The sequence below is a fragment of the Dipodomys merriami genome, unplaced genomic scaffold (genome assembly GCF_024711535.1).
Source record: "Dipodomys merriami isolate MVZ:Mamm:240054 unplaced genomic scaffold, mDipMer1.0.p SCAF_16, whole genome shotgun sequence".
Lineage (NCBI taxonomy): Eukaryota > Metazoa > Chordata > Mammalia > Rodentia > Heteromyidae > Dipodomys > Dipodomys merriami.
Window position 1 is genome coordinate 33727501 of NW_027202937.1, and position 13969 is coordinate 33741469.

The 13969-nt window shown below is 38.9% G+C and overlaps 1 protein-coding gene across 5 annotated transcripts in view; it reads left to right on the forward strand.

Annotated features, from left to right (window-relative positions):
• Positions 1–13969, forward strand: part of Mylk4 (myosin light chain kinase family member 4) — a 105342-nt gene that overhangs the window by 72754 nt on the left and 18619 nt on the right. For all 5 annotated transcript variants that reach the window (XM_070024710.1, XM_070024708.1, XM_070024706.1 and 2 more), the window contains 7 exons: positions 3306–3384; positions 3717–4149; positions 5532–5827; positions 7389–7494; positions 11366–11459; positions 11606–11715; positions 13290–13431. In XM_070024710.1, the coding sequence (XP_069880811.1) occupies positions 3306–3384; positions 3717–4149; positions 5532–5827; positions 7389–7494; positions 11366–11459; positions 11606–11715; positions 13290–13431 (1260 nt within the window). The remainder of the gene's footprint in view (positions 1–3305; positions 3385–3716; positions 4150–5531; positions 5828–7388; positions 7495–11365; positions 11460–11605; positions 11716–13289; positions 13432–13969) is intronic.

Consider the following 13969-nt stretch of genomic DNA (forward strand, 5'->3'; position numbering starts at 1 on the left):
ATCTTCTGTGGTGCTATGTAATAGATCCTAATAACAGCTTGGCTACGATCCTTCTGTCTGTAATCTCTGAGTACAGATTGAAATAGGTAGCCAAGTTAGAACCCTGCCTTCCTCTATAAAAGGAAGTGATTGTCTCTATTTCAGAGTTCTTATGAGGCACAACTGAATTAAAAATGCAAGGTTCCTTAAGGAACTCCTGGCGCAATGTCCATGCTCTGTACATTTTGGTCATTATCACTACCACTCATCATCATCATCATACCATCATGATCTTCATGACATCACCACCACCACCACCACCACCACCACCACCACCACCACCACCACCACCATCATCATCATCATCATCATCATCATCATCATCACATCACTATGTGATGTACTATTATTTTGGGCCATTAAAGGCACACAATCTAATAGGAAACTAATAAGGAAACACTTTCAATAAAGTATTGCAAGAGATAACAGTACCCATAGGCAAAGATCTATGAAAATAGAGGAGGAACAACCCACTTTGCCTGAGGAGCCTGAAAACTGTTTTTTCCAGCCATCTCTGCACTGTATTCATGAGGGAAACTCTTTTTTTTTGTTGGTTGTGGGGCCTGAACTCTGGGCCTGAGTGCTGTCCCTCATCTCTTCAGCTCAAGGCTAGCACTCTACCACTTGAGCCACAGTGTCACTTCCAGCTTTTTCTGCTTATGTGGTACTAAGGATCAAATCCAGGGCCTCAAGCATGCAAGGCAAGCATTCTATCACTGAGCTACCTTCCCAGCCCAGGAGAAAAACTCTTTAGCCCTACACTCTGATCTTTGCTTTTTATACATTATAGACCAGGCCTCTGCATTGTAAGCCCCCCCCAGAAACAAAGTAGAAATACTCTGAACCTGTGGAACTGTGCTTTGAATTATTTTAAAGTATATTGCAATTGCCCTTAGTTATGCTTAGTTATACCCGAGTTATGCTCTTGGAGTTTCCAGTTTGTAAAGCCCCCTTCAGCAAGTTGTATTCCATTTCAAGGACAAGAGATTGATTCTGTGGACCTTCAATTTAATCAGGTTGTGTCTCTGAGCTTTAGAGTTTGTAACAGTTTGGGTGGATTAGGTTGTTTACTTTTTATGTGTTTTGTTTTTTTTTGCCAAGCAAAGTGGGTTGCTCCTCTTCTATGTTTACATAGATCTTTGCCTATGGATAAACCTGTTATCTCTTGCAACACTTTATTGAATATGTTTCCTTATTAGTTTCCTATTAGATTGTGTGCCTTTAATGGTCCAAAATAATAGTATATCACATAGTAATGTGATGATGATGATGATGGTGGTGGTGGTGGTGGTGGTGGTGGTGATGATGATGAAGATCATGATGGTATGATGATGATGATGAGTGGTAGTGATAATGGCCAAAATGTACAGATCCTTAAAGAACCTTGCATTATTAATTCAGTTGTGCCTCATAAGAACTCTGAAATAGAGACAAACACATCCTTTTATAGAGGAAGGCAGGGTCTAACTTGACTACCTATTTCAATCTTACTCAGACAGAAGGATCATAGCCAAACTGCATTATTAATATTTATTAGGGTCTATTACATAGCATCACAGAAGATAAACAAGATTAAAAGAGAAGGACATAAGAAATGAAAATACATGCCTATAGTCCTAGCTCTTCAGGAAGTTGAGATATGAGGATCCCAATGTGAAGCCAGTTTAGGCAACCTTGAGCAAAAGCAGCCCAGGGACAGTGCCCTGAGTTCAAGCTTGTTAGCTCAAGGCTAGCCCTCTATCACTTGAGCCACAGTGCCACTTCCAGCCTTTTCTGTTTATGTGGTACTGAGGAATTGAAACAAGCACCCTACCACTGAGCCACATTCCCAGCCCCTTTATGTGGTATTTTTTTTTCTTTCTTTTTTGGTCCAGTCGTGGGGCCCGAACTCTGGGCCTGGGCGCTGTCCCTCAGCTCTTCAGCTCAAGGCTAGCGCTCTACCACTTGAGCCATAGCACCACTACCACTTGAGCCATAGCACCACTTCTGGCTTTTTTCTTTTTGCTTATGTGGTGCTGAGGAATCGAACCCATGGCCTCATGCATGCAAGGCAAGCGTTCTACCACTGAGCCACCTTCCCAGCCCATTTATGTGGTATTTTAAAGGGAGTTGCTAAACTAATACAGAGAACCAAGAATTGTGAGAAGAATTTATCTATTTAGGAAAAGTATCATCTGTTCTTTAAAAAAGCTTTCTTTAATCTCCTCCTTTCTCTGTGTGTATGTATGTATGTGTGCCTGTACATATTTGTATATGTTTATGTGTATATATCTTTGCATTCAACTTATATGAAGCATATCAAGACGACTTAACAGGAGGTCAAAAATAATATGTACATTGTTGCTATCCTTTAGTTTGTTCACAAAAATTGGTTACATTCTACAAATCTTAATAGAATTCTGTAGGATTTCTTTGAATGTCTCAGACACTGTAATCTATATAGGATTTCATTAATCAGATGGTTCTAAACTATGTGACTACTTATTTTATGCTTAATTTCTATGCCTGAATAAATAGTAGTTACCAACCTGGAGCAATTTTGCTGCCAAGGGACATTCAGCAATCTTTGAAGATATTTTGGTTTATTGTGTGTGTGTTGTGTATGTGTGTGTGTGTGTGTGTGTGTGTGTGTGTGTGTGTGTGTGTGTGTGTGTGTGTGTATGCATGTGTGTATATCTGGCAGTACTAGGGCTTGAATTGAGTACGTAGGTGCTGTCCCTTAGCTTTTTAACTCAAAGCTATCATTCTACCAGTGAGCCACACTACCATACTAAGGTACTCTACTACTCCCAGCTTTTTGGTGCTTAGTTAGAGAACAGAGTCTCATGGACTTTCCTTTTCTGGACTGGCTTAGAACTGCAATCCTCATATCTCAGCCTCCCAAGTATTTGTGATTACAGGTATAAGTTATCAGAACCTGGCTAATTTTACATTTGATTGACAATGTGTTAGATAGTCAGGAATGATAAGTTTTGAGATCTATTGCAGAACAGGATCAACATAGTCCATAATAAGGCATTATATACTTTGAAATAATAAAGAGGATACATTTCAGATATCTACAGGAAAATTTTGTCATCATAGCTCAGAGGCCTGGTACTGCTGGCATCTGATAGGTAGAGGCTAAAGCTGCTGCTAGATGTATGTATGTACTACTTATGATGTTATTCACAACAAACAACTGTCCACCCTCCTCCTTCATAGTGCTAAAGGTGAGAAACACGAATGCAATAGGTGATTTCAATTACTTAATTTTGTATTTACAGGCTGAGGAGAAGGTGTGGCCAAACCCTGTCCTGAAGGAAAGGACACCTATTGAAGATGAAAGGACATCATCCCTCACAGGTAGCACCTCTAGAAGACCACATAGTGGATAAAAAGAATTCTGCTGTGACAGTTCTGCTGCATCTTATTTAAAGGAAATGACACATTTCTAAACTTGTGTAGGGAAATGTGATGTTTTGTGGATAACTTCGCTTTGGGTCCTATCAGTTATAAACAAAAATCTCTTGAAATTCATTGTCAGTTGATTATTCATAGTTACTCCTACTTTGCTCTTGAGTCTTATGCCTGCTGATAAAAAGAAACCCAGGTAGAGATTCCATTGTATGAAACCCAGATTATACTGATCACATGCCTTCCCCATTAAATATTTTGTGTCCTATGGTGGCTTCTAGAAAGATCTACAGAGAAGAACCAATTTTCCTCTGAAAATGAAAAGGTTGATAGACTCAACAAGAAAAATGCTGAGAAGACCAATGCCTCTGTAGCTCAGAGTATTATCATGTGTAATATGGAAAAACAAGATAATGCGGAAGATCTTGCGCCAAGAAATTCCATAGAGTCAGATGGAAAAGACAGTTCATGTGTAGAGAGTTTGAAGAGACAAGAAAACAGTAGTACTGGAGATGATAAGCAAGGCATTGTGGGTAAAAACGAATGTCTACTGTTTGAAGGAGAGAAAAATGAACCTTTTTCCAAGGAAGAAACTAGTGGAAGAGAAGCTGAGAATGGCGAAGGAACCACAATTACAAATGAAATGGTGCTGGACCAATGTTCAAATAAAAGGCAGCATGTTGATAAAACCAATGGTGATGAGTGCCATGAAAGGTAGGGTTATACCAGTACACATCCACAGCTGGTGAGGTTTTTATATATTTTTGTGCCACTAAAATTTGAAGTTAAATTGAAAGGATAAATGGAGAGCATTTTTAAGGCAATGCATTGAGTTTCTCAAGGTAGATCTCCCATTGCCATATTTTCTTGTCATTACTTTTTATTTCTTGCCTGTGATATTTTCCAGTATTTCATTCTTTTCCCCTTCCTTTCCTTTCCCTTCCCTTCCTCTCTCTTCCCCTCCCATACCTCCTCCTCTTCTTTTCTCCCCTCTCTGTCCCCTCTCCATCCCTTCTCCTTCCTTCTTTTATATTCTTTTTGTCCTGGGGATGGAACCCAGGACCTGAATCATGCTAAGTATTGTGCTCCACCATTGAAGAGCTACACTAGTCCCACTTTTCTGTCTTCTAAGTCTTCTAATAAGTGCAAGTAGCCATTACAAAGGTAATGGTTATTAATACTTCCAGTGATCAATTATATTTTTAAAGATGAAGTAAAAAGTTTGATTTTTGTTCTTTAACAATAGATAAAACATCCTTCCCAAGGCCAAGAACTAAATAATGCCTAGATTTAATTGTAAATTAAAAACTAACAGAAAAATATACCTAGTCCATGATTCAGGAAAAAATAGGTCATTTCTCCCCAAATATTATAAGAAGTAGATTATTGATTGATTTTATTTTTCTATTGAAAATGTTCATAAACAAATTTAAGAAATTTTGTAACCAAATAAAATGAATTGCTTTAAGTTAAAACAAATCACAGTATCTATTTGGCAAAAAGAATATTTAGACACCTGTGTGGTCTCTTTTAGAGATTTAAGAAATAATTTCTATTTAGTTTTAAAATAATATATTTGAAGCCTAACTTTAGAAAAATTTAATTTTCCATAAATTAAGCATAAATGCTTAGGGTTATTCAAGGTAATCCCTGTAAAGATATCCTTAATGGGGTCAGAAGCTGTCCAAAAAATGGAAATTAGGTTAATTCCTGTACCAGTGAAGGCTCTCTCATGGCTGTTAATCTTTCCACAGATTATCACTTTTTATGTTATGCTATAATTTAGTGATTTTTTTCTCTTCTATAAATAAAGGAAGTCAAAAAAGTGAAGATCAAATTACTACTTCTATGAAGAGTCAGTTAAATAATGTGGGTTCACCATGAGATCTTGAGGAGATTTTCTACATCCTTGGATCTAATAGGGAGCAACACACTGTCATAGTTTGTCTCTAACTGAGGTAGTCATGTTTCTGCTATGAACTCACATCCTCTTTGCCAGAACACTACTGTAAGAAAGCTTTGATTCTAAGAATTTTGATCATCTGAACATTTTCTCCTTCAAAGTTTGAGAAACACAACTGGATTTTATTTTCTAGGTGTGTCATCAGCCTAAAAGACATTTTGACACAAGGAATCCTGGAAAATTCTGGATCCACTTTCCAAAATGTGGAACAAACAGAGTTTGCTGGCAGCAGTAAGCGGAGAGTGATGGAGGAATGCTTTGTCAATGAGGACAACAAAAAGAGCAAAATAGATGTTGTGTGTGCAAGCGAAGAACAAACATTTCAAAGGACAGAGGACACCAGACAAGACCAAAGGAGCTGTCAGGGTCCACCCCAGGAGTTAGCTGGAAGGAAGACCTCCAGAGAACAAGATCTGATGGCCCCACTGGGTAGGAAATGGCTTTTGTTCTGGCCTCCTAAAGTTTCCTCACCTTGTCCAGCAAGCATTCCAACCAAATTTCTCCTAGTCTAAGAGCCTGAGGAAGACAATGTTATGATGATGCCATTAATATAGTTAACTCAAGCACTTTTTTTTTTTTGGTTGGTTGTGGGGCCTGAACTCTGGGCCTGGGTGCTGTCCCTCAGCTCTTCAGCTCAAGGCTAGCACTCTACCACTTGAGCCACAGCGCCACTTCAGGCTTTTTTCTTTTTGCTTATGTGGTCCTGAGGAATCGAACCCAGAGCCTCATGCATGCAAGGCAAGCACTCTACCACTGAGCCACCTTCCCAAACCCCAACTCAAGCACTTTTAAAAATGGTCTCATGGATGCAAACCCAAACCTTGCTTATATTCCAGGCCAGTGAAGCAATTTCTTTTGTAAAGAACAAAATTAGAAACAATGAATGCCATCAAGAGAATCCCCTCATTATTTTATTTTTCAGCATATGCATGGTATGAGAGGTGAATGGTCACATCAAATCAGATTCCTAGTGATTTATGTTATCTGAATATAAAAATGTTAAATTAATTAAACTAAATTGATATTAAGCTAAACATATCAATACTTACAAGAGTATATAGAACAAGGTAAGTACTTAAAGAAATATATGTTGGATAAATATTTGGTTTTGAAGGCACAGTTTCTTATAGTCTACTTTCTTATATCATTGTATGTATAAAGTAGATGCTAAGTGATGAAACAATGAACAGGCTCGTGAATAGAAAGAATATTTTAATAGTAATGCAAGGGTTTAGAGAAAACACTGGGAGAGATATTATCAAGTAATTATGCATGTTAGGAATGATGCCAATGTAGACTTAAGCTTAAACATGTGGGATAGAAGGTAGAATGTGGGAGAAATTTGATAGCTGTACACTACACACTTACCTACTTTTATTGGGTGTTTAACTTCCAGCCAGCCAGGAAAAATTCATCTCTGTGCCTTAAATGTCTCTTATATAACACCTAAGACATTTTTGGAAAGCATTATATATAAAATATCAAACATTTCAATGGCAGAAATGGGTCAAATAATTTCTTACATTTGAATTAAAGTGATCTCAGGTCTAGAAGTATTTTATTTTCTTTATTCTTTTCTTTTTTCTTTTTTGTAGTACTGGTGACTAATCTCTGGCTTGGTCAGCAGTACCTCAAGAGTCTTGTTCATGCTAAACAAGAGCTCTATAACTAAGTTACAGCCCCAACTCTTGAACTCTTACTGTTTAAACTGTCTTGGGGCTGCAGATTTTGAACTATCATGATTTTTCCAAAATTTGTCCTGATGAGGATATAGTTGACTGGCCCTGAAATTCTTTCTGTAACCTCTAACATCACCTTTATGAGTCACAGATCAGAATCTGAAGTAAAAATGTATGTTCTTAGATTATTAGCAATAAGTTGGGTCACTTGTTCTTTTATGATTAAATGGGCACATTTTTTCTATGAGGCTCAATGACTGATGCTACTGTGAGGAGGTCAGATTTCCTGACAAATGGCCCTTCTCTTCCAGATGATATCCCAGCTCCTGCTGCTCCATTTGACCATCGTATTGTAACAGCCAAATACACTGCAGTAGACAGTTCATATATTGTCAGCAAGACAGACATTCTGGGAGGGTGAGTAACTCTGGATTTGAATAATCTTTCACTAAAAACAGAAAAGCCTTCACAGAAACAGAGCCTGAGGACTTCAGAAGTGTTAGCTGACCATCACCAAAGAACTAGAAACATTATAAATAAACATCTTAAGAGCTTTCAAGTTTTTTTAAAGTGCAAGTTCTTGGGCTTGAACACAGGGCTTGGGTACTCTTCTTTTTATTCAAGGTTAGCACTCTACCACTTAAGCCACAGCTCTACTTTCTGCCTTTTGCTAGTTAATTGGAGGTAAGTGTCTCACAACTTTTCTTCCCAGGCTGGCTTTGAACCTGGGTCCTGAGATCGCAGTTTCCTGAGTAATTAGGATCACAGGTGTGAGCCACTGGCATCTAGCTTGATTTCAATCGTTTTTGAAAATTGTAACTAATACTAAATTGATGTAATGATGAAACTTTCCATTTATTATCTCACACTGTAAGAGGAAGAGGAATGCAGAAAATTGCACATGTACAAAATTAGCTTAACAAGCCATCGAAGGTGCACAAGGTTTCTGTGATTGGTTATTGGGGTATAATTAGTTACTTTTTTGTAAAGTTTCTCTCTCCTCTTCCCATTCCATGTTCCTTTTGCTTTTGGACATATGGAATCACCTGGCCTTTGTCTTTCTCAGCTGGCTGATCATGCTTTGCTTTCTACTTGGTAGGAATGGACAGAGGGAGAAATGAGGATTCTAAAACATGAGCTGGTGTCATGTTTAAGTCTTCAGAGACTTCAGTGGCAAGCCAGCAAATATTTTTTGAAGTAGAATAGTTATTTGCAGAAGAAATTTGGACATCATTTCCAGGGTTTCTGTTGCTTTTCCGGCCAAGGTTTGCCAATGGCTCCCCTTAAACTTCTGTTCTACCTCTGTGAGCACCACTGGATCTGCTCTGTTGTACTGAGGTCTGACCTATCGGGAAAATCACTTTGGCTTTCATTCGACACTGGTGGCTATTACATACTCATAACATAAGTTAGAAAAGTATAACTGAGCCTGTGCTGTTGTTTTAAGATAAGAAGAATGGGCCATCACCAAATATGGTGTCTCCTTTTATCCCTTTAGTACCTGGGTTTTCATGATGAAGCCTCTTATCTTTTTTGTATGTGCTAGTATTGGAGGCTTGAAGTCACTGTCCCTCAACATTTTTTATTCAAGGCTGATACTATGTGATCCACAACTCCACTTCCAGATTTTTACCAATTAATTGAAAATAAAGGTCATAGAGACTTTTCTCCTCGAGCTGACTTTGAAACACAATGCTTAAATCTCAGCTTCCTAAGTAGCTACGATTACGAGCATGAGGGGCAGCTTACCTCTTATGTTTTTCAAAAACACTGATTTATGACAAGGATCACTGGCTCATCAAAAACATTTTTGGGTTTATCTCTTGCCCTGTGACCTCTATGGTATTTACATCTCCTCTAAGGTTTGGATTTAAAATGCTCCCCAAAGCCCCAGGTGTTAGGGACACAGTTGCCAGCTGGTGGTGCAGTAAAGAGGTGGTAGAGCCTTCAAGAAGTGGCCCTAATGGGAGAAGTTTCTCACACTCTTTGCTTCACAGCTACTGTGAAATGAGTAATTCCTCTGCCACATGCTCCTGTTGAGTTGCACTGTGCTACTATAGATCCAAAACAACAGGGCCAATGACCATGAATTCAAACCTCTGAAGCCATGAGCTTTCTGGCTGAGGAAGAAAAGCCACATGGGAGTCACCTGGAGCTATGTTCAGATGCCCCAATAAAGACTCTTATCTACAGTGGTGATTGGTATTGAAGTCACTGTTTAGCTATTTCCACAGTAATCCAATATCCTCCTTCTAGGTCCACATTGCTTCTTGCTGGGTGGGTAGCTGAGGGATGTGGTGATGGTCAGGACCCCTTCATCTGTCAAGTGTGGCTATCACCCTTACCCCTGCAGGCTCCAGGAATGTGGCTGTCTTGAAGGTTATTATACTGTGATGGAGGTTCTCTTTTCTCTCCCTTATTACAACCACTGTGACACAGAGCAAGGACATTTCTATCTTACTTTACTAAGGAATCAAAATAAACAAAATGTAAAACTTGCTCATGACTGTGCATTTCGTGATTACTAAGTAAGAAGCTATGTTACTTTGTTTTCTGATACTGTAAGCAACAACTGAAGGTTGGGTATTCTATCAATGAAAGAGGTATATTTAGCTCACAAGTTTGGGCATTTGGTATCATAGTGCCTTCATTGTAGAAGCTCTAGGGAAAGGTACTCTAGATGCATCATGTCATGGTAAGTGACATTATTGGAGGAGCACATGGAAGCCAGGGAGAGATGGAGAGGGGCTAGGTTTGCTCATCTTCAAGAGCTAACCAGGTTTCTACAAGATCTATAATTTCTTCAGAGGACAACACATCTAACAACCCAATTATTTTGTGGTAGGCCCCACTTCTTAAAAGTTCCACACACACACACACACACACACACACACACACACACACACACACACACACAATGGAACTCTATGCTTCCATCAGAAAGAATAACACTGCATCATTTGCAAGGAAATGGAAGGACTTGGAAAAAATCATATTAAGTAAGCCAGACCCAAAGAAATATAGGTCCCATGATCTCCCTTATTTGCAATAATTAGTATACATCTAGGATAATCTTAGCTGATGAGCAGAATAGCTCAATAGCTATGTCATATTACCAAATAAGATGATGCTAAGCAAAGTGAACTTCATGACATGGACACAAGAGGTTTTTCTTTGTTGTTGTCCTCAATGTACTACATGATTTCTTTTTTCTTTTGTGTTCCCCCATGAGTTTATTCCCTGTAGTCACTACATTCAATTTTGGTACCCTGAGTATTGTATATATGTTTATCTGAACTAGGGAAAGGAAGGGGAACAACAAAATGGTGAGACAAAGGACAAAGGGGGAACCTATGCAACAGCAATACTCACAAAGCAACATGTTGGAAATGATCTGTACAACTTGATGAGGGGGGATTGGAACTGGAGGGGGAAGAGAAAGAGAAAAGGGGTAACAAATTAGACATCATCACCTTAACAATAAAAAAACATATAAAAAAGTTCCATGCCATCCTAGCTACTCAGGAAACTGAGACCTAAGGATTGCAGTTCTAATCTAGCCTGGGCAGGAAAGACCATGAGACTCTTATCTCTAATTAATCACAAAAAAGCCAGAAGTGGTGCTGTAGCTCAAGTGGAAGAGTGCTAGCCTTGAGCAAAAGGAGCTTACAGATAACACCCAGGCCCAGAGTTCAAGGCCCAGAACTGGCAAACAAAAAGTTCCATATCAACCCAATACTGCTATCCTGAGGACCAATCACATGAACTTTTGGGGAACATATTCAAAGTATATCCCTAGCAAAAGCTGTTATAGAAAGTATATATAAGTTGATGTCTAAGTTACATTGTGAAAAATCTCATCAATGACTCATTAATCACATGAATTTATATTCATTATTAACTTTTAAATTTATATGCAGTTTCTAAAATGATTTGATATCCTTGATTCACAGACTATTTTGTTGATATGGTTACAAAGTCCTGCTTATTACATTCACATGTACTCAGGATGATTTTGTGTTGTTCATAACAACAGTTCTCCACGTTTAATGTGCAAATAATAAACCAACAGTCCCCAGAAATGCGCATCCTTAACCCTCTCAGTTCCAGGAGGGTATTGGTGCTCCATAGATCCCACCTCCATCAATGCTATCCTAGAAGTTTACCAGAGAGGGTAGATGTACTCACAGGATGGAAAATTCAAATTCGGATTGAGAAATGCCTGAACCACATACACACACTTCATGCCTATCAGGAACTGATCACCCTGTGATGTCTTCTTTGGCAGGGGTCGTTTTGGCCAGGTCCACAAGTGTGAAGAGAAAGCAACAGGCCTGAAACTGGCTGCCAAAATCATTAAGACCAGATGCCGAAAGGACAAGGTAAAGGCCATGGGAGGCAGGTCTCTCTCTCTCTCTCTCTCTCTCTCTCTCTCTCTCTCTCTCTCTCTCTCTCTCTCTCTCTCTCTCTCTCTCTCTCTCTCAACTAGAATCCATCTGCTAATGTGTGGTTTCTTCCTTCTGCTCAGGAGGAAGTGAAGAATGAGATCAGCATCATGAACCAACTGGACCATGTGAATCTCATTCAGCTCTATGATGCCTTTGAGTCCAAGAATGACATCATCCTGGTCATGGAGTAGTAGGTGTCCCCTTCACATGCCTCCTTCCTAGCACTTGTAACAAAGAGACTGCAGTTTTGTCTTGCCTTAGCAGGACAGAAGTGCAATGCATCATCAGATCTTGTTTGCATGAATCATATGATCCAGTTAGTTTCAGAAAAGAAACTGCTAATGATTGTGTATCTCCCATTGATACAAATATATCTACCATTGATAAGTAGTACGACAAAGTAGATATATCTTTGTATCTAAATTCTATGGCCAAACCAAGCCTAAATTCTACCCTGGGTAATCTAAAACAAAGTGATTTTCCATTGTCATTATATATTTGTCTTTCTATAAGCTCAAGGGAATATGAGCTATAGACACTATGTTCTTCTCTATCTTCTCTATCTATCTATCTATCTATCTATCTATCTATCTATCTATCTGTCTGTCTGTCTGTCTGTCTGTCTGTCTGTCTGTCTGTCTGTCTGTCTGTCTGTCTGTCTGTCTGTCTGTCGGTCTGTCGGTCTGTCTGTCTGTCTGTCTGTCTATCCATCTCTATCTATTTATCTATCTACCTATTATCTACCTATTATCTATCTATCTATCTATCTATCTATCTATCTATCTATCTATCTATCTATCTATCTATCTATCTGTCTAGTAAAGGCTATCAGTTAGCAAGTAATAGTAAGACAATTAGAATAACATACTATAATAAATATGAATATGTTTGATCACTCAAAATAGCTTATTGTGCTTTACTGGCTACAGTTGACTATAAGACCTTTGAGAGAGAACTGGTAAATAAGTAGGGATTAATATATTCATGAATTCAAAGTTCATACCAAATCCTTGATGACTACAGTTAAGAAGTTCCAGCTTCGATTTAGAATCCTCTGTGTGTGTGTGTGTGTGTGTGTGTGTGTGTGTGTGTGTGTGTGTGTGTGTGTGTAGATACAGAGAGAGAGAAGGGGAGAGACAAGACAGAGAAGGGGGGAGGAAGGAAGGAATGAAGGAAAGAAGAAGGGGGAAGAAAGGAACGAAGGAAAGGAAGAAAGAAAATGAAAACAAACCAGGCATGGTAAGCTCATGTCTGGCTGTAATCCTAGCTACATGGGAGGTAGAGGTGCAAAAATTGTGAATCAAGGTCAGTCTGTGCAAAATCTTAGAGATCCTGCCTTAAAGAACAAGCTGGGAAGCAGCGGTACGTGTCTGTAATCACAGCTACACGGAGGCATAGATATGAGGAACAGAATTCTTGGCTAACACAAAGTATGGCTCAAGTGATGTAACATTTGCCTATTGAGTACAAAGCCCCAAATTCAAGTCCTAATACTGCCTCCCAAAAGAAAACTAGTAGTTCCAACTAATACTGAGTCAATATTGTAATTCATTTTTTCCATTTTGCATCAAGTTCCTCTACCATAAGCATCATCTGACCAAGATGGCAAAGAAGGCAGAGAAATTACTGTGCACACATGGTGCTTTTTGTTAGTGTTAGAGGGACTTATATACCATGTTACTAAAGGAATGTATATACCAAGTTACTAAGAGCATGTGGTACTTCAGGAAGCAGGACTGAACTTCACCCTTTCTCCCATTGCAGTGTGGAAGGTGGAGAGCTGTTTGACCGCATCATTGATGAAAACTACAACTTGACAGAACTCGATACCATCCTGTTCATCAAACAGATTTGTGAGGGGATTAGGCATATGCATCAGATGTACATCCTCCACTTGGACTTAAAGGTAGAACCTTTTTTCCATCCTACCAAATGTAAAGTTTTTCCAATACTTCCTTCCTCACATGGTAGGGTTTTTTTTGGGGGCGGGGTGGAATCTCTGTCAGGTATTATATATCAGCTCAAAATATTTGTGCTATCACTAGTTATGTTTTTAGGAGTTAATAAAGATTGTGTGTGTGAGTTAGGTGTGTGGGTGTGTGTTGAGTTGAGATATCACTGTGAGATCCTGTGTAGCTGAGACTATAGGCTTATACTCCATACCCAGAAAAATCTAGATTCTCTATTCTCAACTCTCTCACCATCTTTATGGACTACTATTTGCATGCTCATCTTTATAGTCTATCAGTCAGATCTTGTAACTTACCTGTGTTAAACAAAATTAACATGGTGGTGGTTTCCCTGAAGTTTCTCATTTTCAAGGTACTTAGGTGGGAGAATTTTAGCTAATTCAAATTCCCTCGCCATAGCCAAATTTTCCATATGTTCAAGAACCTCTACCACTCCCCTCTTCAGAGCTTTAGGAAGCTCTGGACTTCAACAGT